The sequence below is a fragment of the Lissotriton helveticus genome, chromosome 3_1 (assembly GCF_964261635.1).
Source record: "Lissotriton helveticus chromosome 3_1, aLisHel1.1, whole genome shotgun sequence".
Taxonomy (NCBI): Eukaryota; Metazoa; Chordata; class Amphibia; order Caudata; family Salamandridae; genus Lissotriton; species Lissotriton helveticus.
The window spans coordinates 1,526,873,255-1,526,895,928 of NC_136061.1; the positions used below are offsets into that span (position 1 = coordinate 1,526,873,255).

The 22,674-nt window shown below is 45.6% G+C and overlaps 1 protein-coding gene across 2 annotated transcripts in view; it reads left to right on the forward strand.

The window, feature by feature from the left end:
• The window catches only part of USP2 (ubiquitin specific peptidase 2), a 257,507-nt gene that overhangs the window by 156,199 nt on the left and 78,634 nt on the right, over nucleotides 1-22,674 (forward strand). For both annotated transcript variants that reach the window (XM_078682174.1, XM_078682175.1), the window contains 3 exons: nucleotides 13,098-13,221; nucleotides 19,839-19,950; nucleotides 20,927-21,037. In XM_078682174.1, the coding sequence (XP_078538300.1) occupies nucleotides 13,098-13,221; nucleotides 19,839-19,950; nucleotides 20,927-21,037 (347 nt within the window). The remainder of the gene's footprint in view (nucleotides 1-13,097; nucleotides 13,222-19,838; nucleotides 19,951-20,926; nucleotides 21,038-22,674) is intronic.

Genomic DNA, 22,674 nt, shown 5'->3' on the forward strand with positions numbered 1-22,674 from the left:
TTCGTTGGCAGTTATATCACAGCCTTGACCACCTTAACTCATACACAGGGCCCACATCGTGAACACCACTCAGTGGTCTCCACCATGTGGCGGTCCATCTTCAAAACGTAACATTCCTCCTTTACCCAGACAACAAAATACCAAACATAAAACATTGCAATTATACTAGAATAATGCACAGTGAGAACGGAACATGGCAATTCATAATCAAACAACTAGGAAAGGTTACGGGTAAAAGGAGAGAGAGAGAGAGAGAGAGAGAGAGCTAGAGGCCTTGTGAAGAGACACAACATTTGCTGGAATCCAGTGTCCGCACATTAAATCAGTTGACCACAAAGTCTTTCAAATGGAAAGACTTCACTGTACGCGGCCGGAGGTGGTATATCGTAGTCCCTGGCTGCAGGGGAGTTTCAACTCTGCTTCATGGCCTCTCTTGTGGCTGGCAGACCTCAGGATCAGGGTGCATACATGAGGTGTCCTTCCTCACCCTCTCACAGGATACGAATGGGGTCACTGGCACTGCATGTTCATCATCCTCTTGAGAGGATGTCAGCATGGGAGATGAGACTTGGTTCCTTGGGCATTTAGCCACCTCGTAAGTAATCCTCTTCAGGTGCTACCCACGCCGATTGGTGGTGGGTGATTGATTAGCCAAACCAGCCGCTGGCTGATGGTAGAGCTTGAAAAAAAAGGATATATTTCTTGTGATAGTCTTGCCTTGCCTCTGAGCAGTTGCCATGGTTCTAGTTACAGAAGTTACTTTCCTGGGGTCAACCTCAAAAGGCAGAAGGAATTTGCTCCAGTGATATCTGTTCTTGGCTAGTACCATATCGCCAATGTAAATGGATCTCCTCTTGGCACGCCTTGTTCAAGAGACATGGTCGTTTTGGTTCTGGCAATGACGCTGTGCTTCATTCACTTGGTTCTTTAAAGCTGAAGGTTCATCCATGTGTGGAAGGGTATCATTCAAGGCCCGATTCATGCAGAGAACACTGGGGCTTACCTTGGTCGCAGCACGTGGTGGGAGCCGATATTCTCTCATTAAAGCATAGAGAGCACATTACATGTTCTGTCCATTTGCCAGAGCAATTCTGTGGATTTTGTTTACAGTCTGCATAATTCTTTTGGCATCTCCATTGGCTTGAAGCCAGTGTGGCGTGATTCGCCTATGACAGATGCCACGGGATTGTAAGTAAGCAGCAAACGCCTGACTGGAGAATGGGGGGCCACTGTCTGTCGGAGCTCAAGCAGTAACCCACGCATAGCCATCACCTATTCCAGAGGGGGTATTGTTTGGCTGGCTGCTATTGACTCAACGATCGCACCTTCAGGATATTTAGAAAAATCATCAATTACGACCAGCATATGTCAGCTATCAGGTAGACCTCCGAAGTCAGCACTGGCTCTGTACCACAGGATGGGTGGCATGGTCTCAGTGATGATGGGTGCTGAGGACTCTGCCGGCCCAGCAGCTTGACACAGTTGGCACTGCCAAACAGTATGCTCCACTAGATCATCCAGATTAGGGAACCATACTTTGCATTGTAATCTGGACTTTGTCCTGACGATCCCCTGGTGGGCTGTATGAGTAAGGTGTTGTTGCATGGTTCTCAGGATTTCCAATCGGGGACATCTAATTAAGCAACCCTCCAGAGAGACGGCTAGCTGTAAACAAACATTGTGTAGGGATGTCAGGATTAGTCATGCTTTCTTGGTACAGTGGTCCGCCTTTTGAATGAGGGTGTGCCATTTTCCAGATCTTACTGTGGAGATGGCCAGTTGAAGGCATTGATCAGCGGTAGTGGCTTTAACATTATCCACAAGGGCGATGGGGAGCATCCTGGATCATTTCACACAGTCAACAATATTCCTCCACTTCTTCAACATCTGACTCCTCATCCACAGTGGCGGGTCGAGAATGCCTGGATAAGTAATCAGCAGAGCTTTGTAATCTGGACCACTATACCACAGAGAAACTGTATGCCTAAAGCTGAGGAATCCATTTCTCGGTTCTTGGGGGTGGTTTTAGATGACGATCCAGTGAAAAGAGGGATGAGTGGCTTCTGGTCCTTATAAACTGTGAGTGGCTGGCCATACAAGTAAATATGAAGATGGTGGCATCCCCAATGCAGCACAGTTGCCTCCTTTTCAATATGGGAATAGCGCTGGTCAGTTTCAGTCAGGGCATGACTGGCGTACACCACAGGAGCTCCTTCACCATTGGACTGTTTCTATGACAATACAGCCCCCAAACCAATGGGGCCGACATCCACTGACAATTCTGATTCCCGGCTGAGGTCAAAATAAAGTACAGTGGTGTTTGTATACTGGGTTTGTTTGCTGGCCTGGAAAGCCTCCTACTGAGAGGACCCAAAAGCCAAGTGGGAATTTGCTTTGGTCAATTCTCGAAGCAGGCAGTGAGGGGAGTCAGGGTCTGGATGAATCGTCAGCAGTATGTAACCATCCCTTGTACCTTCGCAAACCTACATGGGTGAAAAATATGGTGATTGATCTACTTACTCGGGTAAGCATTAGCTGGTGGTACCCTGCACGGAGATCCATTTTAGACCACCTGGAGCCACTGACTTAAGCCACGATGGCATCAATAGTGGGCGTGAGATGTCTTTCCAGTCGGATGACCAGCTTGGGCAAGCAAATAAAGACACAAATTCTGACTTCCCCCGGATGTTTGGATTTTTGTGCCACCTCTAGTGGGGATACCCAGGGCATCAGGCCATCAACCCTCTCGATGATGTCTGCTTGTTCCAACTTCTGCAGCTCATCTTCGACCTTGAGGTGTAGGTGAAAGGCTACCCGGTGATGGCTTTAGTGTGACAGGTTGAATAGATTCATCAATATGTGGTTGTATAAGACGGTCCTTGAGACATCCTATGCCTTCGAAAAGAGATGCAAATTCAGCCACCAAGTCGTCCATGCTTTCTAAGGGGATGCTGAAGGCAAAAGTAACAAGTTGAAGACACTTTGTTGTCCAGCAGCGTGACAGCATTGCAGAACCCCCTTTGGTCACTTAGGCCTTGGCACAACTCGAATGAGACTTGTGTGCAATTTTGGTTGTCGAAACGCCTGCCAGTGGGAGTGATATGGATGATCCATATGCAAATACCAGGTTGGAGGTGAGTTGTGAGACCGGTTAAAAAGGGAGTGTCTTTAGGACATCCGGTGCCAGAATATGAATCGAAACTCCTGTGTCGATTAACGCCGGTAACTGGTGGCCTGCCAGGCGAATGTTGCCCTTGGGAATGCGCCTCCATGGGTATCCAATAGGTTGAAGTGCATGGATTATATGAACAGCTCCTTCTGGGTCATCATCATCATCCATGTCCTCTGGCATAGTAGGAGACACCATTGCATGGATTGCTTTGGGCTTTGGCCCCTTTTTTTTGGCATGCATGAACAACATACTGTGGCAAAATGATTAGGTTTGTTGCACGCCGAACACCATTTTCTGTGAGCAGGGCTGGGTCCTTAGTGTGAATATGACTCTCCACATCCGTAACACGTCTTGGGAGCCAAGTTGGACCTAGGCCGGGGCTTCCTCTTCTCTGTATTTCCCACTTTAACCGGTTCTGTCTTCACCTGACATTGGAGAGCCGCATCCATATATGTGGTGCGCATTTTGGAGAGTTCTTTGGAGCAACCCATTGTCAGCATGTCAGTCATGGACATCCCTGGAACTTGGAGGATATTCTCTTGAAGCTTAATGGAAGAGCAGCCCGGGATGAATTGATGAATTAAATGAATTGATGAATTGGATGAATTGTCATCGGGCAAAGTCCAGCTGCTGGCCAAGTCTTTTAGGCGAGCATTGAACGTGTCCACAGATTCCTGAAGTAGCTGATTGGCCTAGGTGCAACAAAAACCTCTTGTAGTCAGGATTAGCGAGGGGCTCGAAGTGAGCCGTCAAAGCGTGTTTTAGTGTAGTGTAGATGAATGGAGGGCCAGCCTCGAAAACAGACTTCCCCAGTTTGTGGATGGCTGCCCCTCACAAGTGTAGGAGCATGCTAGGCCGTCAGTCATTTTCCAGGCCCACCGCTGCGAAATAGGCCTCCAGCTTCTCGACCCAGTCTTTCCACCTCGCTGCCTGAGCGGGTGAGGGCCCATCCACCACAAACGCTTCCAGGGCAGGTACCGAGGCCAGGATGATAGCAGCAGCAGGATGGCATAGACAGTGTCGGGGCCACACCACTGACCTTAAGTGAAGAATTACCTCAATCTCAAATGGAGCAGTGGGGAGACATCAGTTGTAGGAAGGCGGGAACTGTCACCAGGCACTCTGTAGTATGGTTCTATGTTATGTTATGTTATGTTAATATCATTTATTTTGCGCACAGATGCTCCAGCTAAGGAGCGTCCTGGCGCAGGAAAAAGTTGAACACAACACAACGCTAAAAGGAACAGAAAAGTGAATATAAGGTGAATTAAAACAGATAAGTTTTCACGGCCCTACGGAATGCTAATAGATCCTCTAGCAGGCGGATTTCCAAAGGGAGAGAGTTCCAGAGAGCCGCAGCTCTCACACGAAAAGAACGACCGCCCATCCGGCTAAGCCTGAAACGCGGGACAACCGCAAGGGATTGCCCAAGAGATCTGAGGGAGCGAGTCGGGACATAGGCGGATACGAGATTCTTGAGAATCTCAGGTGCCGACCCTTTTAAGATTTTGAAAGCAAGGCTAAGGGCCTTAAAATGAATTCGACTTTTGATCGGTAACCAATGTAGGGACCGCAGAATATTGGAAGTGGGACAGGACCTTGGCAGACCCACCACTGCTCTCGCAGCCGTGTTCTGTACACGCTGTAAGCGAACGATCTCAGATTGGTTTACTCCCAGCAGGAGCGAGCTGGCATAGTCCAGCCGGGAGATAATCGTCGCTTGAATGACCAACTGTCTTGTCGGAGCATCAAAAAATTTGAGCACCGGCCTTAGCCCACGCAGGACACCAAAACAGCATGCCGCCACTCTCTTGGTATGGGTAGTGAAGCAGAGGGTGTGATCTAACCACACTTCCAAGTTTCTAAGTTCCATCACTGGTGTAGGGGCCGGCCCTAACTCAAGAGGCCACCAGCTGTCCCCCCAGCGATCCGCTCCCCTCCCAACGATCATCACCTCAGTTTTCTTCGCGTTCAGCTGGAGACAGTTGTTATTCATCCAGCTGGCCACCTCTCTCAGCCCGTTTCGGAACCTGGGGGCATCCTGTTCGACGTCCCCGCTGATCGTAACCGCTAGCTGCGTGTCGTCGGCGTAAGAGACCATGGTTAGGCCCCACTGCCTGGCGACATCAGCCAGCGGCCGCACGTACAGGTTGAAAAGCGTGGGACTCAGCGAGGGGCCCTGAGGAACCCCCAGGTCCAACTGATGGTATTTGGACTGAAAAGGAGGGGTGGCAACGCAGAAGGAGCCATCGCTAAGAAAGGAACGGAACCACTGCAGAGCAGAGCCACAGATGCCAATGTCCTCCAGGCGGTGCAGAAGGATGCGGTGGGACACCGTGTCAAAGGCAGCGCTAAGGTCTAGTAGAATAAGCGCTGCCGTTTGACCTGCATCCAACACAATCCGCAGATGTTCTACCATTGCCAGAAGGGCAGTCTCCGTGCTGTGACCAGCACGGAACCCATTCTGCATGGGATCGAGGACATTGGCCCGGGCCATATGCTCGGAGAGGGCCAGGTTGACGTGAGCCTCCATGACTTTGGCCGGCAAGGGAAGCAATGAAATGGGGCGGTAGTTTTCCGGTTTTATGAGCATCTATAGTGCGATGCTCATATGATCATATCCCAGGAGCGCTGAAGCCTGGAAAGCCAATGACTTGTGTAAAGAGGTGAGGCCCAGTATCCTATGCTCTTTGCAGGCATGTCCGAGGAGAGAACATGAGAAGGGTGCAACAGGAGCAGGCATACGACTCACCAGGCAGCCAGATAGTATGCAGGGTGGCAGGCCCGGAAATGTATCACACATGGAGGATGGCCCCAAAGCAGAAGACAAACCACAGTAGTGTCGAAAGTGCAGGCACCCTTAACAGGAAGCCTTCCCAGGAGGAACAGCAAATCTGTGACACCTGCAGGGCCTTGTGACTGCAGCTTGTGACAAGCTGGTGAGGTGCCCGGCCTCACAGACGCTGCTGCCGGCACAAGGCCAGGGAAGCAAAATGAGACACACTGCCCTACCCAGCACATAGAGACAGCAGCACGCGCATGCACACCCGTGTGCAACGCATAGTAGAAGCAGGGGCAGGCTCGCTCGGCCAGGACAGGCTGCGCCACAGGCGCAGGACCCAGCACAGGTAGAGGCGAAATGCTCTGCGGCTGGAACTGGCAGTATCTGCGCTGTCTGAGCAGCAGGAACGATTCACGGGCCACCAGCGGGAGCGCTGCAGGCAAAGCACGGAAGAGCAGGAGCGTGAAAGCGGGCGGGCGGGCCGGTACCCACTCGTCGCCTGTTTGTTGTGTGCACTACCTTATATTGGTGGACTGCGTCGTCAGGCCTTAATAATATAATAGACTCACTCAATGAGTGTATTATATTATTAAGGCAACCAGCGGGAGCGCTGCAGGCAAAGCACGGAAGAGCAGGAGCGTGAAAGCGGGCGGGCGGGCCGGTACCCACTCGTCGCCTGTTTGTTGTGTGCACTACCTTATATTGGTCGACTGCGACGTCAGGCCTTAATAATATAATAGACTCACTCAATGCATTCTGATGCACTGGCCAGACGACCACGAGGTCCGTCTCGGCCCCTTTTATTATCTTTTGCACTTACGTCACTGCCATGACCCCTTTAACTCTATACACGGGGTCCACATCGCGAACACCCCTCAGTGGTTCAGCACTGCGTGGTGGTCAATCTTCAAAACATAACAGAGACTTGGAGATAAAAATCGGGGGAATGCATTCGTTTCCCCTTTGACTTATATTGTTGCAGAGGCAATTTTAGGCAGGAGGCAGCTAAAATAAAGCCATTTGTTGCTTGATAAATGTGTAGTCTCCCGTCTGAATCGGGTCTGCGGCATGCATGCAATCCCTGGGGCTTTGTTTTGAGGCAGGTCATTTATTACCATAACTACTTCTTCCTTGGTTATGTCTTGCTCTAAAGTGTGTGTGTGCCTGTGCTGATGTGAGTGCCGGCAACTGAATGTTCTCCTCTACTATGGTATGTTGACACTGCGTAGTGTATAGATCTTCATAGTAGTCTTTAAAGAAGTTAAGATTGCCAAAGGTGTGTGTATCTACTGATCCCGCTTTATTCCATATCACTGGGACTGAGTACTGTGCTTCTTGTTGTCTCAATTGCATGGTTAGTAACCAACTGCTTTCTCCCCTTTCTATTATCGATGTTGTTCAATTTGGAATAATGCTCTCTCTTCCTTAGAAGCAAGTAGTTTATTAAGATCATGTTTGACCTTCCGAAGGTTATGGAGGTTGCCTGTAGAATGTGTGTTAGTTTTGGCTTGGGTTAATATCTTTGTTTGTTCTTCCAGGTGGGTTTGGTTTTTTATAGCTTCTCTTTTGCAGAGTGAAGATTTCTCTATTGCTTCTCCACTGATACAAGCCTTCCCAGACGCACAGTTCATTTTGTGTAGAGGGTATTGCGTGTTCATTTTTCTCTAGATAGGTGCAGCTCATTGGTGTTAATATTTGTTCGCCAATTGTTGGCCGGTAGTCAGGGTCGGGTTGGCCTCCAAGGCTATCAGGCAGTGTCCAAAGGGCTATCTGACAAGTCAGTGTGTGGGCCTTTTTTTGTCTGTTTTTTGGGGCCAGTTTTATGCTCTGGTGGGCAAGTTTTGTACTGTTGATTTCCTTCAAAATGCTACAGACTTTGCCTGCTACGAGCTCTAATCCATGCAGGCTTCCGTACATTGCAACATACTTTACAAATTCAAAACTTCCCCAATTTACAAACATGGGCCTCTTTTTTAGTTAGCTAATTCATTAATGGGGACACTTTTATTCTGGTGCTTGAGCTTATCGTCTGTCCCAGCCAGACCCTGCCTGTAGTGAGACTAATTTAGTCTCCATTGAACTGTATTTTTTTTATGGGCCTAAATCAAGCCATATCTGGATCGTGTCGTGATCTGTAACTATTCGGCATTATGATTGTGTTAGTTACTCGTCAAAGTCTGGAAATATTTTATACGTGAGCTTGTGCCGCGTGTGCATGAGGTGAAATTGTACTGTTGTTCCTTGGGGTATAACAGTCTCCATGGATCATGGAGGGAGAAATCTGCCATCAGGTCCCCTTCAGTCTGGCTTGGGCCAGAGGATGATTCGATTTGCTTACATAAGGATCTGAGGTACTGTTCTCCTTTAAAAAAATTTTTTATTGCAACTCAGTAAAGCATTTACAAGAAGACCATAACATACACAAAAGTCATACAACGGTACCAGAATGAACATTACATAAGCATACAAGTTGTGCTGTAATTCAGAACAAAATGCACGGTAAATTTATATTACGTGAGACATTGCAGGTTAAGAGTCATTTCAGTTGGAGAAGAGAAGAAAAAAAGAAAAAAATGAAATAAAAGAGGAAAAAAGACATAGGGGACAAGGGGGCATGTTCCAAAAGACAGATAACCATCAGATATTAAGAGACCCCCAAATCCTTTCAAACCTCAAGATTGACTTTGTACCCCTAAGTCTGGCTAGAGAGGATTCCATACCGAGAATTTCGTTGAACAAAGCCCACCACTCAGTGATTATCGGGGGATTTGGGGAAATCCAGGCACGTGCAATTGTAAGTTTGGCGCAGGACAGCATAATAGTAATAATAGCCTTATGTGGGGTGTTAGTGGTATTAATATATAATAAGACTGAGAAAGCTGTGAGTGGGAAGAGGCAATTCAGTTTTTGATTAATTATCTTACCCGGGGCTCTCCAGAATTCTGATAGCATTGGGCATGAGTACAGCATGTGTACCAAGTCCGCTGCTATTAGCGCGCATTTAGGGCATTTAGTTCGCTCATTATTGTTTAATGAGTTCCCAGCCCATTTGGAAATTCTTTCTGGAGTATGATAGAGCATACAAGTTGTTCTAAATTGCTGGAGTCTTAGACTAGATGAAGAGACGGCATTATTAATGTTATGCAGCGACGTGTTGATCATCGCTGTTGTAATGTTACTATCTAGCATTTTGCTAAATTTTTCCGCTATTTTATTACATACGGTATTTTTGTAAGTATTGAAGCATTTATAGCCAGCACTAATTAACCCCTTATTTTTATGTAGATATATACTGTCCCAAATATCCGATTCCGAGATATTAAGTAGTTTCATCTTTCGAATGAGGAAGTTGTGTATCTGTATATATTTATATCTCATGCAATCGGTTGCTTTATAGAGAATTTTTAATGTATCCAAACTCAAGAATCCGTGTGCTCCATAAAGGTCCCCAAGTGTCCTTATGCCGTGTGCTGACCAAATATTTGTTGCACCAGTATTAAAAATTTCCGGAAGCCCCGGATTGCCCCACAATAGTAATTCAGGGTGGAAGAAAGAGGTGTGACAGAAATCCAAAATATTCCACCATATTTTAACTAAGTCCCTAGCGGTCTTGAACCTGACCCTTTAAAGTAATTGGGATCGTTGACCCTCCAAAGAAACATGTTTGAGTCCATATCTAGCATGAAGGTGAAAAAATAAAATTGATTGTCTACAGACACCGAATTAATTAGGCGTCGAAAACGTTCTATAAAGGTTGACCAAAAATATAACTTAAAGTCCGGAAAGTTTAACCCCCCTGCATCCAAAGGCCCTTTTAACAAAGCCATTGAACGCCTTGCTTTACGATACCCCCATATAAAGCTGCTGAATATGCCATCCAATTTTTAAAAAAAACAATTATTGAGAGCCAAAGGGATAGAGCGAAATAGATATAGAAATTTTGGCAATATAATCATTCGGATCAGATTGATTCTGCCTATGATATTTAAAGGAATCTTGTGCCACTTTTTTAATAATAGACTCGTGGTTTTAAATAGGACTTCATAGTTTATTTTAATTATGCTCTTTATTTTATCAGAAATTTGAACCCCCAAATAAGTTGCAGTCTGGCATAATCCTGCAGTTAGCACTGCAGGTTTGTAATTCGAGACAATTTGAGTTTTGTTTAAATTCAGTTTGTACCCGGAGATATCTCCAAATCGATTGGCCTCCTCTGTGATACCCTTCAATGCTTCTATGATGTCGGTTGAGTAAATAGCTATGTCATCCGCATAAGCCGTAATTTTTAATGAATGGGGGCCAAACTTAAAGGGAGAAATACAGGGTTGAGATTGCAAAGCAAAAAGAAATGGTTCCATTGACAGGGCAAACAATAACGGTGAGAGGGGGCATCCTTGTCGGGTGCCCCGCGCTATAGAGAATGGAGTTGATGTGATACCGGCGTAACTGATTTTAGCTGTGGGATTATCATAAAGGGATTGAGTCCATTTCAGAAATTTACCACTGAAGCCAAGATTAGTCATCACCTGCCAAAGGTACCCCCACCCCACTCGGTCAAAGGCTTTTTCTGCGTCAAGCAAAATCATACAGAGTGGGGTGGATTCCTTATCTGCAATGTCAAAGGCAGTTATTGCCATATTGATGTGTGCCGTGGTATCTCTACCCATTACAAAGCCGTGTTGATGCGGGTTGACAATTTTTGGTATATACGGGGCCAACCGAGTGGCCAGCACCTTGGCAAATATTTTGGCGTCAGCGTTGACCAATGAAATAGGGCGGTAAGAGCCACAATTATCAGGTGGTGTCCCTTTTTTCAAAAAGAACACAAGATTTACCCTGTTCCAAGAGCAGGGGGCTTGCCCGTGGTCCCGGATAAAATTAATAACTTGTTGGAAAAGGGGAATCAGTTTGTCCAGGCATAATTTATAGATCTCTATTGGTATTGCGTCTTCGCCGGAGGCTTTTCCGGATGGTAAGGAGGAGATCGCCTGTCTGATCTCCTATTATTAGACAGTTGTTCCAATTCAAGGGGCTCGGATGTTCCTACAAAATAATCCAGGTATTTTTGAAGAGCTGCCTAAGTGGGGTATGCTTCCGGGGTATACAGCTTTTCATAGAACATTGCAAATTGCTCCAGGATTTGAGCTGGTTGATCACATATTGTGTTGAGGTACTGTTCTAATCTCCTCCTAGAAGTATTTTCGAGTTTGGAGACTGAGGTTGTGTTCTGGTTATGTCTCGGAAAGGGTCTCTTTTGTTATTCGAAGGCTGATAAATTGAAAATACAAGTAACATTTAGTGCTGTATCATAATCATAACAAAAATTTAGTATCCTTTTGCGCCTTGTATGTTTTATGAGTTTTGATGGGTAGACCGCATTTTATAAGTAAGGCAACTCCACTCTTACGGCATGATATGGATGGTCAGCCTTTCTTGTACTGTACTTTCTGGCATGATATTCTTTGGCTACCAAGTCTCTTACCAACTTCTGGCTTTCCACTTCCGACAAGTGGGTTTCATGAATGAGGTTTCTATCTGGATGTAGTGTTTGGAGGTATGCCAGTATTTTCTTTCTCCTAACATTCACATTCAATGAGACTATTGTGAGGTTAATATGAATTTGCACAGCCTGCTTTGTCAAAATAAAGGTGAACGTTGGGTATGTCTGGTGTTTACCATGAGTGGGGCCTTTGCCTGTTTGGTTGGGTTGTGGCAGATAGGTCACTGCAGTGAGGTGATACTGGATATTCTTGTTGCGGAGGTATTGGATGGCGACAATTGTGGGAGGTCCCCCTACAGTTTTAGATGTTGAATGGTGACTCCAAAGCAATCTATGTAGGGAGAGTGTAGTTGTTTCTATCTATATGTGACAGGCAGGCAAGTAAATTGAAGTAATTTCTGCAGAGGTAATGACCCATAATCGGGTGGTTATCTGTCACCCTGGGAAGTTACCTGCTATCCTCAAGCCAACGTAGCATGCAAGAACATGATTATACGCTAATGTGGGGTATTGTGGCAAATTGAAAAGAAGCTTGCGGAATTTAAGTCAGGAATTGACCTGATTAATTCAAGGATCTAACTTTTTTTTGGGCTTGGCCTCCTTGATTTTAAATCAGAATAAGCTTGCAACAATAATACACATAGCCCCAGGAGCTGGGACAATCAATACCATTATAGCATATATTGATGGAAGCAATTTTTTTTTGTTACCTCACAAAAAGCAATACATAGAACAAACCCACAACAAAAGAATCCTCTCACCCGCCCCTCCTGGCACTTGAGGTGTTATTTTTGAACCCCTAGCAACTTTAAAACATATGTGTGGCGTCTCTTATGAGCAGACCCAGTTCCTGTAAACACTTGCAATACACACAAATAAATCAGAATATATGTATTTAACATTTTATACAACAGAAAAAGATAGAACTTTGACAATGGGGCAAAATGTCTGCTGGATATATAACTAAAACTGTATTCATGAGTTTTCTGTAAGTGAAAGGCAGGTATATTGATAAAATAATATGTTGTGATTTTTAGCCACGTCTCTACCACCACATCCATTTTAGTCAGGATCACAGTTCCCATGCTTTTTATGCACTGAAAACCAACTGATGTTTAAAATGGGACTGTTTGTACCTAGTTGCACTTTAGCAATAGTCTCTTACCTTCCAGTGGCAGTCTGCAGGCGTCGGGCGGGGCGGCACATTGATCTGGTCTTTTCTTTAAGTGAATTTCAGCTTTGAGGCTGCATGCAGGGTAGGGATGCATAGCTGCCAAGTTTCCCAGGTCCATGGTCCATGCATGATGATCTGCTACAGACACGTTTTTTTTAGATATGGGACCTGTAGTCTTGTGTCTTTTTTAAGGCATAAACAAGAGTGGAAGATTTCAAAGAAAAAACATGGACTGGAGCAGCTCATAACACATGGACATGGGAAACTTGGGCGGGCTGGGTCTGAGGCCTAGGAGAAGAGTCGGCCTCATGGTGGTGTATGGTGTGGACCACAGGGGCAAACTAAAATGAACTTCAAGAGCTAAAGTAAACATATTAGCCTTTTACGTTGTGTCTATTTCAGCGTTCTGTGTTAGAGCTTTCTCTTTCCCCATGTTATAATCAGTGATGACTCTGCCCTTATTTTGCAGTGTTTTATGAACTCAATTCTGCAGTGTTTAAGTAACTCAAAGGAACTTCGGGATTACTGCCTCCAGAACGTGTACCGCCGGGACCTGAACCACTCCAGCCGTAGTTCTACAAACCTCATGGAAGGTGAGCATCTCAGAATTAGTTCCATGCCTGTGGCAAGATCAACCAGGTCTGTCCCTCCCAAAATCTACTATCAATCTACCCTCCAATTCTTCCAGATTCACCCTCTATTTTCCCACCCACCTGATCTTTTGGTAGCAAACCCACCATGAAGACTTCCGTCATTTTCATCAAGATTGGTCTATGCAAGAGGTACAAGAGGGTGGAGTCTTTATACGGGATGGAGGACTAAGTCCTCACACTGTGGAATTTTCTGCTGTCCTCTCAGTTTAACATAGTGACTCACCCTGTTTCCTCTCTACCAACTCCACCTCCCCGAGTCTGCTGGAGGTGCCCCGTGTGTTTTGATATTGCTTCTTCAGTGGTGCACCAAACATTCTGGACTGGCTAAAACAGGACATGTGATTCATTCCCCTCTGATTTTGATTGTACCTAATGGAAGCCAAATGAATCTCTGCTTCTCCCTCCTGCTTCTGATTAAATTACCCCTTCAGGAGTAAACCGGGTCCCCGTCCCCTCATCAGGCAGTGAAGACACTGATATTTTGTGGCATGTTTGATTAAAGTAAGATGCACAGACCCATTCACCTGTACCCACAGGAGTTGAGTTTGTTAGACATCTCCAGGTAAAAACCACCCAACCCCCATAATCCAGGTCCTTATCTTCCCTCAGCAGTGTGTTTTGTGTTTGTGCTTGTGTGGTGTGCAGTGGGACTACAGTATGAATTGCAGCCTCTGTAGGGACATATATTACAGCACAAGCTGGCGATTCCCTGCGCAGACTTAGCCATTGTGGCTTTCATTAATCCGTGGCAGACCCTGGGCCTCCGAGTTACCATGGCCTTGTTTCAAGCTGCAGCATGCATTCATACATTCAACGCAGAGCACAATAATTGACTAAAGACAGCTATGCTGCTTGGCAGGTTGTTTGATTTAACAGAATCCGTAACTTCACGCTTCCTGCTGTTACTTTATTTCATATAGCAATACTATTTACATTTAATAGAATGGTATTAAAATGTGTATATATATTTCACTTTACATATATTTTTGAAGATTTACTTAAGTAATGTCATTTTACCACCCAAAAAATTACTATACATATATAATTTTTTAAGAGCACGTTTAATGTAGTTAAAGGAAGGTGGATGTCATAACTTCTAACCTCAATCACAGACTTTGTCAAGTTTCATGATCACAGTATATGGACATATCCCAATCAGTTTTTTCTTGGATTGCAGAGCACACCTCATTTGCAGAAACATTTTATGAATCATGCAGCCAAATCTTTGTGCAGAAAATTAGGATTATATATCTGCATTTCAGATTTTAAAATTTTAGTTTTTAGGGGCCAATGGTTTGGGGTCTGTTGCTAAGCATTATTTTACACTTTTCCTGAAAACTTTGAAGTTCAAGTCGAGAGTTCCCACCTAGCTGAGCGGATGCCTACTTAACAGGGGAACCTGATCTTAGTGTTTGCACCACTGACCATTCCTACATCAGTAACCCCTTTCATTTGTCCTTGCATTTCTGAAATCTTTTTAGGCCTTGCATTTTTTAAGTCTTTTTAAGGTCCTGCTGGCTTGCGCCAATTTTTCTGCAGGAATAAATAGAATTCAGTAGTACTATTTTACTTGTCTGAATTCGACCTGTGGCCCTCCAGCTGAAGATCCATAGCTGAGATATTTTGCTTAACCAAGAAGACGCGGCTCTTCTTCCATCTCAGTGAAGATAGTGCAGAATTCTTAGGTGTTTCTATTATCCTAATTGAACCATTGTTCTTTTTTTAATTTGTCGAATCATGGGCACTGCTTGAGCTCATTGATTCTGTACCTTGTTCAAGAACACCTTAATGTTATAGTGTTTTGTATAGGACTCTAATCACCCATGAGGTTATCCAGGCTCTTTGCAGGTGGGTTTTCTGCTGTCCTGTTGGTGGGATTACTCAAAGAGCCAGGTCTTCAGCATCTTGCGGGACTCGATAAGTGAAGAGGAAACTCTCATGTGAAGTGGGAGGTCATTCCATGCTTTGGGAGAGATGTAGGGGAAAGCGCAGCCTTCGGCTTTAATTTCCTGGATGCAGGTACCTGTGCGAGAGTGACTGAACAGCGGTGCCTAGGAAGTCAGTAGAAGTGTACACAGCTGTTCAGGTGGGTGTTGTGAAGTGCTTTAGTAGTGTGTGTGAGGAGTTTGAACTGGGTGCATTTGTGTATGGGGAGCCAGTGAAGTTTCCTGAGGTGTAGGGTGAAGTGGGTGCAGCGAGATAGGTTCAGGACGAGGCTTGCCAAAATGCTTTGGATGGTTTGTAGCCTGTTCTGTAGCTTCTTGGTGATTCCTGCATAGCGTGCTTTGCCGTTATCAATTCTACTGGTAATTAGGGCCTGTGTGGTTGTTTTTTCTAGTGTTCAATGGTAGCAACTCGAAGATTTTTAGACGCATTTTCAGGATGTGAAAGTATGAGGAGGTCACTGTGTTTACTATGGGCTGTCACATCAAGTTCAGGGTAATTCCTAAACTCCTGGCGTGGGTGTTCGGTGTGGGTGTAGGCGCAAGGTCTGCTGGCCACCAGGTAGAGTCCCAAGCTCAGGTTTTCTTTCTGAAGATTATCACTTCGATTTTGTTGTTGTTTAGTTTGAGGTGCTTGGATTTAATCCTATTTGTTACCACAGTTACGCAGGCGGTGAAGTTGTATTTTTTTGTGGGAGTCTTGTCTGACATGGAGAGTATTAGTTGAGCGCCGTCTGCGTAGGAGCAACTGCTAATGCTTTGTGATCTGGTGAAGTCTAACAGCAGGGTCATGCAGATGTTGAATAATGTCATGCTGAGGGAAGATCTTTGGGGGATTCCACAGACGAGCTTCTTGGGATCCGATGCATAAGATGGCAGGCTGAGTTTTTGTGTTCTTCCTATGAAGAAGGAGCAGATCCAGTTAAGGGTTTGGCGTTTTTATGCAATTTTCACAATTGCATGACGTCGAGAAGTTGGTGTGTTTTGAGGTGGTGTGCAAGTTGTTTTTTGATGGCTTTCTCCATGACCATGGCTTGGTATGGGAGCAGGAAGATCAGGCGATAGTTAGCTAGTTTAGAGGGTCTGCTGTGGTTTTTCTTAGCAGCGCAGTGATCATTGTGTGTGTCCAGTCATCCACGAGCGTTGCAGTGGTGCAGGAGAATTTCAGGATGCAGGTGAGTACTTCGCTTATGGAGGAAGTGCCTATATTGTAAATTTTGTGGGAGTAGGGGGTCCGTCGGTGCTTCGGAGTGGATGGTCCTCATTATGTTGGCTGTTTCATCCATGATGATCATTTTCCAGGTAGTCAAGGCTTTTTGTAGTTGTTTGTGGGTAGGCTGGAGGTGAGGCTGAAGGGGTGTGGTTGATAGTCGAAGTTGTTGTTGATGGTTTTGATTTTGTTACTGAAGAATTCCTAGAGGTTGTCACATAGTTCTTGCAAGTGGGTGATGTTGTTCATGGCGGATGGCGGTGAGTTGAATTCTTTGATTATCGTAAAGAGATCTTCGTAGTAATTAGAGCTGTTGTCTATGCTCTCTGTTAGGGCCTACCTCTTAGTTTCTCTCGTCAATTGGTGGTAGCCTCCTAGTGCTGCTTTGTAATTTTCCTTGTAGTTTTCATGGTGTTTTGTTTTCCTCTTCTCTCCATCTGCCTTTCAGTGTTGTTTTGTTGTGTGGAGTTCTTTAGTATAACAGCTGGCCTGCTCTCTGGTCTTTTTCTGTGTGCTGTGTTAACTAGATGCCAGGGAGTCAGTGCATTTTGATATCCATTCATCAAGCTGCTTGATTCCACTGTAAAGTTGTCGTCTGTGAGGATGGGTTGATTCAAGCCAGGGTGTTGGGCCATTTTGTTTCCACGATGCTGTTCCAGCTTTGCTTTGCCAGACTTGAGGTCGTGAGTTTTGCTTGTTGAGGAATGTTGATTTGGAATTGGATAATGATGTTATTCAACCAGGTGAGAGGCGAGATTGCAGGGATTTTAATGCTGTAGAAGGTCATAAATACAGGGCCATGGGTGTGTCCGGCGGCGTGCATGGCTCCGGTGATGTGTTTTGTCCGTTTGAGGTTTTCTAGACTATCGAGGAGAGCGGTGAAGTTGGTGTCAGTCTTGTCTTCCAGGTGTAAGTTGGAGTCCCCTGGAAGATGTTATTTTTGGAGTCGGTGGTGAGGGGAACAATGAAGTCAATGATGATGTTGGTGAAGGTAGCTCAAGGTAATGGTTGTTGGTAGATAAGGGTTCCAGTTAGGTTGTATGCTGCTGAGATCTGAAGTTTTAAATGCAGGTGCTCCTTGCAGGGGCTTGTGTTCTCTGTGGTCGTGGTGCAGTTGATGAATTCTTTGTATATTAGAGTGTTTCCTCCTGGCTTGTGTTGGCTGTCTTGCCATACAATCTTGTATCCAGCCAGTATGGCAGTGGCGATGTTGGACGCCAACTCGGAGGTCAGTCATATTTCCGTGAGGAACATGAGATCCAGGGCGTCGCTGATCAGCATGTCCCAAATGTACATGGCGTGCTTGCTGAGAGATCTGGTGTTGAAAAGCATGCATGAAAGTTTGTCTTGGCTCATGTTTTCTGGTTGAAGCGGGAGGTGTGCTGTGTGTAGTTTGTGTTGAAGGTGGGGTCCTGGTGGGTCGGATGCTGCACATGAAGCGATAATGGGTGCAGGCTCCTTCTGTATTGTGCAGTGAAGTGTGGCAGCAGCGTAGGGATGGGCGTCCCAGGTTGAGCAATCGGTGATATATGCTGCAGAGTAGCATCACGGGTGGAGGGACCGGGGTTTGTGGTACTGGTCCTGGCGCTGACAGGCGCAGATTGACTTGCCTTTTGCGTCCTTTCGTGTGTTGCCGGCATGCCCGCTGTGCACGTATGTGCTGTGTCCGCCATTATGTAGGCCCTGGGTAGGAGAAGAGCCAAGGTGGTGGGGGGCCTTTACTGGAGCACGGGAAGGAGCAGTGGTGCGGGAATAGAAACAGGTAAGCAGCGAGCGAAAGAGGGAGTGGACATAGGAGATCGCAGGTGTAAAAATGGAGTGTGAGGAGAAGGCACAATGGGTGTTAGCAGGCTGAGAGGCAAGGAGCATGGACCAAAATGAGCAAAAGTTTTACAAAAAGGGTGTAAGACATGCAAAGAGGCCAGGGCCGGACTGGGAACCACTACCGGCCCCGGCAAAGTGCTTGCCCCCCCCATCCGGGGGTGTTTGGAGGGGCCGCCGAGCTCTTTGACGGGGCCAGTTTTCAGCCTATTTTGGTACAGGGCCGATTTTGCAAAACCGGCCCTGTAACAAAAACGGCCCCCAGGGGCCCAAAACCGGCCCCCACCCGTGCGACGCACCGGGGGATTGCCCGGTGCCCGCTATGGCCAGTCCGGGCATGAAAGAGGCACAAAAAGGTGAAAATGAGCACAGAAGCCAAAAGGGTGAAAATGAACCAGGTGTGATGGGTGGGGAGGGGGGCGTAAAATGCACAGAAAGGAGAAAGAGCTAAGAGGCACAGAGGGGAGAAAAAGAAACAAAAATACACAGAAGAGAGAGAAAAGTAAAATACATCCAAGGATGAGAGAGTAGCTGGGGATGAGGCGGGAACCTTCAGACGCAGGAGCCAGGTCCGCAAGGTCCTAGACTGTTCAGAGGACTAGTCAAAAGGTAAGTCCAAGGGGGTAGGCCTTTTCTTTTAAGGATGGCTTAGGTGGGAAACCAGTGATGTCACTTCCTGTGCAGATAGATGATGGGAAATCCAGTAATGTCACTTCCTGTGCAGATGGGCAATGGAACTGAAGTCCTCCTTCTTGGCTTCCTTTTTTAAGATGAATTTATCGGAAAGCCTGTGATGTCCCTGTCTGTGCAGATGGTTGATGGGTAATCCAATTATGTCAATTCCTGTGCAAATGGATAGTTGGAAATCCTGTGATGTCACTACTTCTGCAGATGGACAACGAGAATGAAGTCCCCTTTCTTGACTTCTTCTTTTAAAGATCGTTTTGGCAGTTAACCAGTGATATCACTTCATGCGCAGATGGATGATGGGAAATCCAGTAATATAACTTTCTGTGCAGATGGGCAATGGGAAATGAAGTCTTCTTGCGTGGCTTCTACTTTTAAAAATGTTTTTGGCTGTTAACCAGTGATGCCACTTTCTGTGCAGATGGTGGATGGGAAATCCATTGGTGCCACTTCCTGTGTAAATGGATGTTGAGATACCCAGTGATATCACTTCCTGTGCAAATGGATGATGAGACATCCAGGGATGTCACATCCTATGTAGATGATCAATGGGAATGTAGAGGTAAATTCCCTATCCGGGAATCTAAGAATGCAGTCAGTGAACAGGGTAGCAGGTAATGCTGCTTGACTGCTAGGACGACCCAGTACACTGGTCCTACCCCTTCCACTTCTAAAACTGGAACCAGTGACTGCCAAGAGGCCTACAGGTTATAAATAAATCTGCAGCAGCTGCAATCGTGATGAAATATGCATGTGCATCAGCGGTTAGTTGATGGGCCCAAAATCTTTTTTTCTGTATTTATCTCTCTAAACCCTCCTGCTTCTTTCTCTGTTACATACCTCTGTTCAGTCCTTGACTCGCAACACTTTATGTGCATTATTTTATTTTATCTTAGAGTTTGCGAAGCTGATAAGGACGATGTGGACAGCGCCCACGAATGACGTAGTGAGCCCCTCTGAATTCAAGACCCAGATCCAGAGATATGCCCCCCGTTTCGTGGGTTATAAGTAAGTAAAGATAACGCCCCCGCAAGTGTGTTAAAAAAAGAAAAATAACAAAGGCAACAGATGGATTTGTAATTGTCATGCACTCTTGTTTCTAATGACCTCTCCCCTATTTTTTCTTTCTTTCTTGCCCCGCCTCTCTCTCCTGTTGCTCTTTCTCCCCGTATCTTTCACTCCTCTCTCTATCCCCTTTCCTCACTCTATTCCTCACTGTCTATTGGTCTCTCTACCTCGCACACTCTATTCCTCTATCCTTCTCCCCATTTCTCTCCTTCCCTTTGATTCTCTCTCATTGCGCTCCCTTTTTCTTTCCCTCCTCTCTAATTCACCCTCTCCTCTCCTTGCATTTTCTTTGTGGCATGCCCCCACTCTATCACTTCCGCTACATCTCTCCCTCACCCTCTGACTTTTTATCCCATCTCTTTCACTTATCTCACTCTCTTTTTGCTTTCGTTTTCTCTCTCGTCTCTCTTTTTCTCCCCCTTCACTTTCTCTGGTTGTCTCTCTTACTTTATTTGTTGCTTTCACTCTTTCCATTCTTCGTCTCCCGTTCAATCTCTCTCCTCTCTGCCCCATCTTGCTCCCTCTCTTTCACTTTCTCTGTGTGTCTCTCTCGCTCTCCATGTCTCTCACTTTCTATCCTTCTCACTTTTAATGCGTACCTCTCTCGCATTTTGTCACATTCTTCTCTCTCTGTCTCTTGCTTCCTCTTTCTCTGCCTTTCTCTTATTCTTCTTTTCTCTCGTTTTCACCTTTCTCTCTCTTTTTTGCTCTCCTCAACCTTTCTATCTTGCTTTTTCTTCCATCTATCTCTTTGTCTTCATCTCCCTCTCAATCTTTCTCCCCTTCTGCCCATCATCAATCCTTCATCCTTTATCTTCTCTTTCTCTCTGTCTCTCTCTTGCTTCCCCCTCTAACTTCTACCTCTTCCTTCCATTTTCCTCTCCTCCTTGTCTCTCTGCCTACTTTGCCGCTATAGCCAGCAGGATGCTCAGGAATTCTTGCGCTTCCTTCTTGATGGACTCCACAATGAATTGAACAGAGTGACATCTCGCCCCAGAACCCAGCCTGATGACCTGGACCATCTTCCGTAAGACTTTCTTATATATTCAACTACCTCTGGATTGAGCATAGCGTCATTCTATCTAAAGAGGATAGTTGGTCTCTTTGTACACGTCCTGTTGTGGGGAGGGGAAATAAAGGATCTAGCCACAATATAAAACAAAAAATGTGGGTCTCCTAAACTGTGTTAAAGCGAGAGAAAAGCCTTGACAGTGGTCTTAGACTCCCTTACATATATGTTTTTGTCGGTTGGTTCTTGTGTTTTTTTTGCACTTGGATCTTGGACCAACGGTAGGAATAAAGTCTGAATCTGTTGAACTTGAGGTGGTTTTCTAGATAGGCTTAGTTAAGAAACAAAAAAATGCATGGTTTAAAGCAAAGAAGGAAGGTCTAGAGGACCTGGATCTGGATATTAATTCCTATTGTAATAGAGAAACTGTGCTCAAGGTTCTGGACCTTTCCAGCTTCAAATTGTTAAGAGAAGGAGGGGGTATGAGCATATGTTTCTCTTTCACTCATAGTCCGGTTCAATCAAAAGGATAATTCCAATTTTGAGACACAAAACAATGATCATTAACGATTTTGAGTGGAAAAAAGTTTTTTATTGGCATCAGGTACTTTGTCATTACATTTGTGCAGACAAAATCACTTTTTGGGAGAAATGAAACACCCGACACGTGTTTCGCCCTTTGTGGCGATATTTAGCCAGGGCTTTCTCAATGCTAATTATTGTATTCAGCAGTCATGAGGTCAGAGGATTCATATATGCATTCATATTTGTTTCAGAGGACTAATATCCACATCAACAAGTATTTAAGTCCATATCCTTTCTGTACAGTTGAAATGGTCCTGAGGTAATCCCGTTTAGTGTCGATCTAGCGATGTACCTCCCGTTTAGTGTTGATCAAGCGATGTACCCAAACAAAAAAATGCATGTTTCTTGGTGGTGTCTGACCGAGCTTTAAGGTTCCATTTAGTGATAGACTGTAAAGATGCCAAAAACTAGTAGATGCCAAATCTGCACCTTAACTGTAAACTTCCAAGAACAGGCCCTTCACTGCAACCACAGTTTTCTGGTAGCCGAGCAGCCCGATGATGCTGTTTGCTCATGAAGGTCCCCATGGGCTTGGCACTAGAAGGCCAATCAAAGCAGGTACTAGTCAGAGGTGACATATCCCGTTGAGGATTCCTTGTAGGTACAAATGCAAAAAGAACAATTGATGGACAGAATGTTGAACAGTGTCAAAAATGCACCCCAGTACAGAGATCTGTGCCTGAATCCATCCATTTGTTCCTTTTGCTTGTTCTCCTTGTAGGTACAGCAGGGATTTTCACCGACATATCACCAGAGAACACTAAGAGGGCAATTCCAGCGAAAACAAACAATTTGAGATGGCCCAACATAAAATCAATATTCTTGATGAGCTGGGTGTTTTCTCCCTGAGCATGAAGGACATTAATATATGTTTTCACCACCTACGCTGCAGCACCTAAACCGTGCTGCAGTTAGAAGTGGCGAGGTAGCGAGATGTCCATGGGCAAAGTGGAAAGGGCAGTGGGGGCATGGGGACACCCCCATAAAAAAAACTAAGAAAAAACGGCAATCACCACGGGGCAAACACCTGCATCAAGAGTGTGTTAGTGTAGTGCCCCATGGTGAAATGT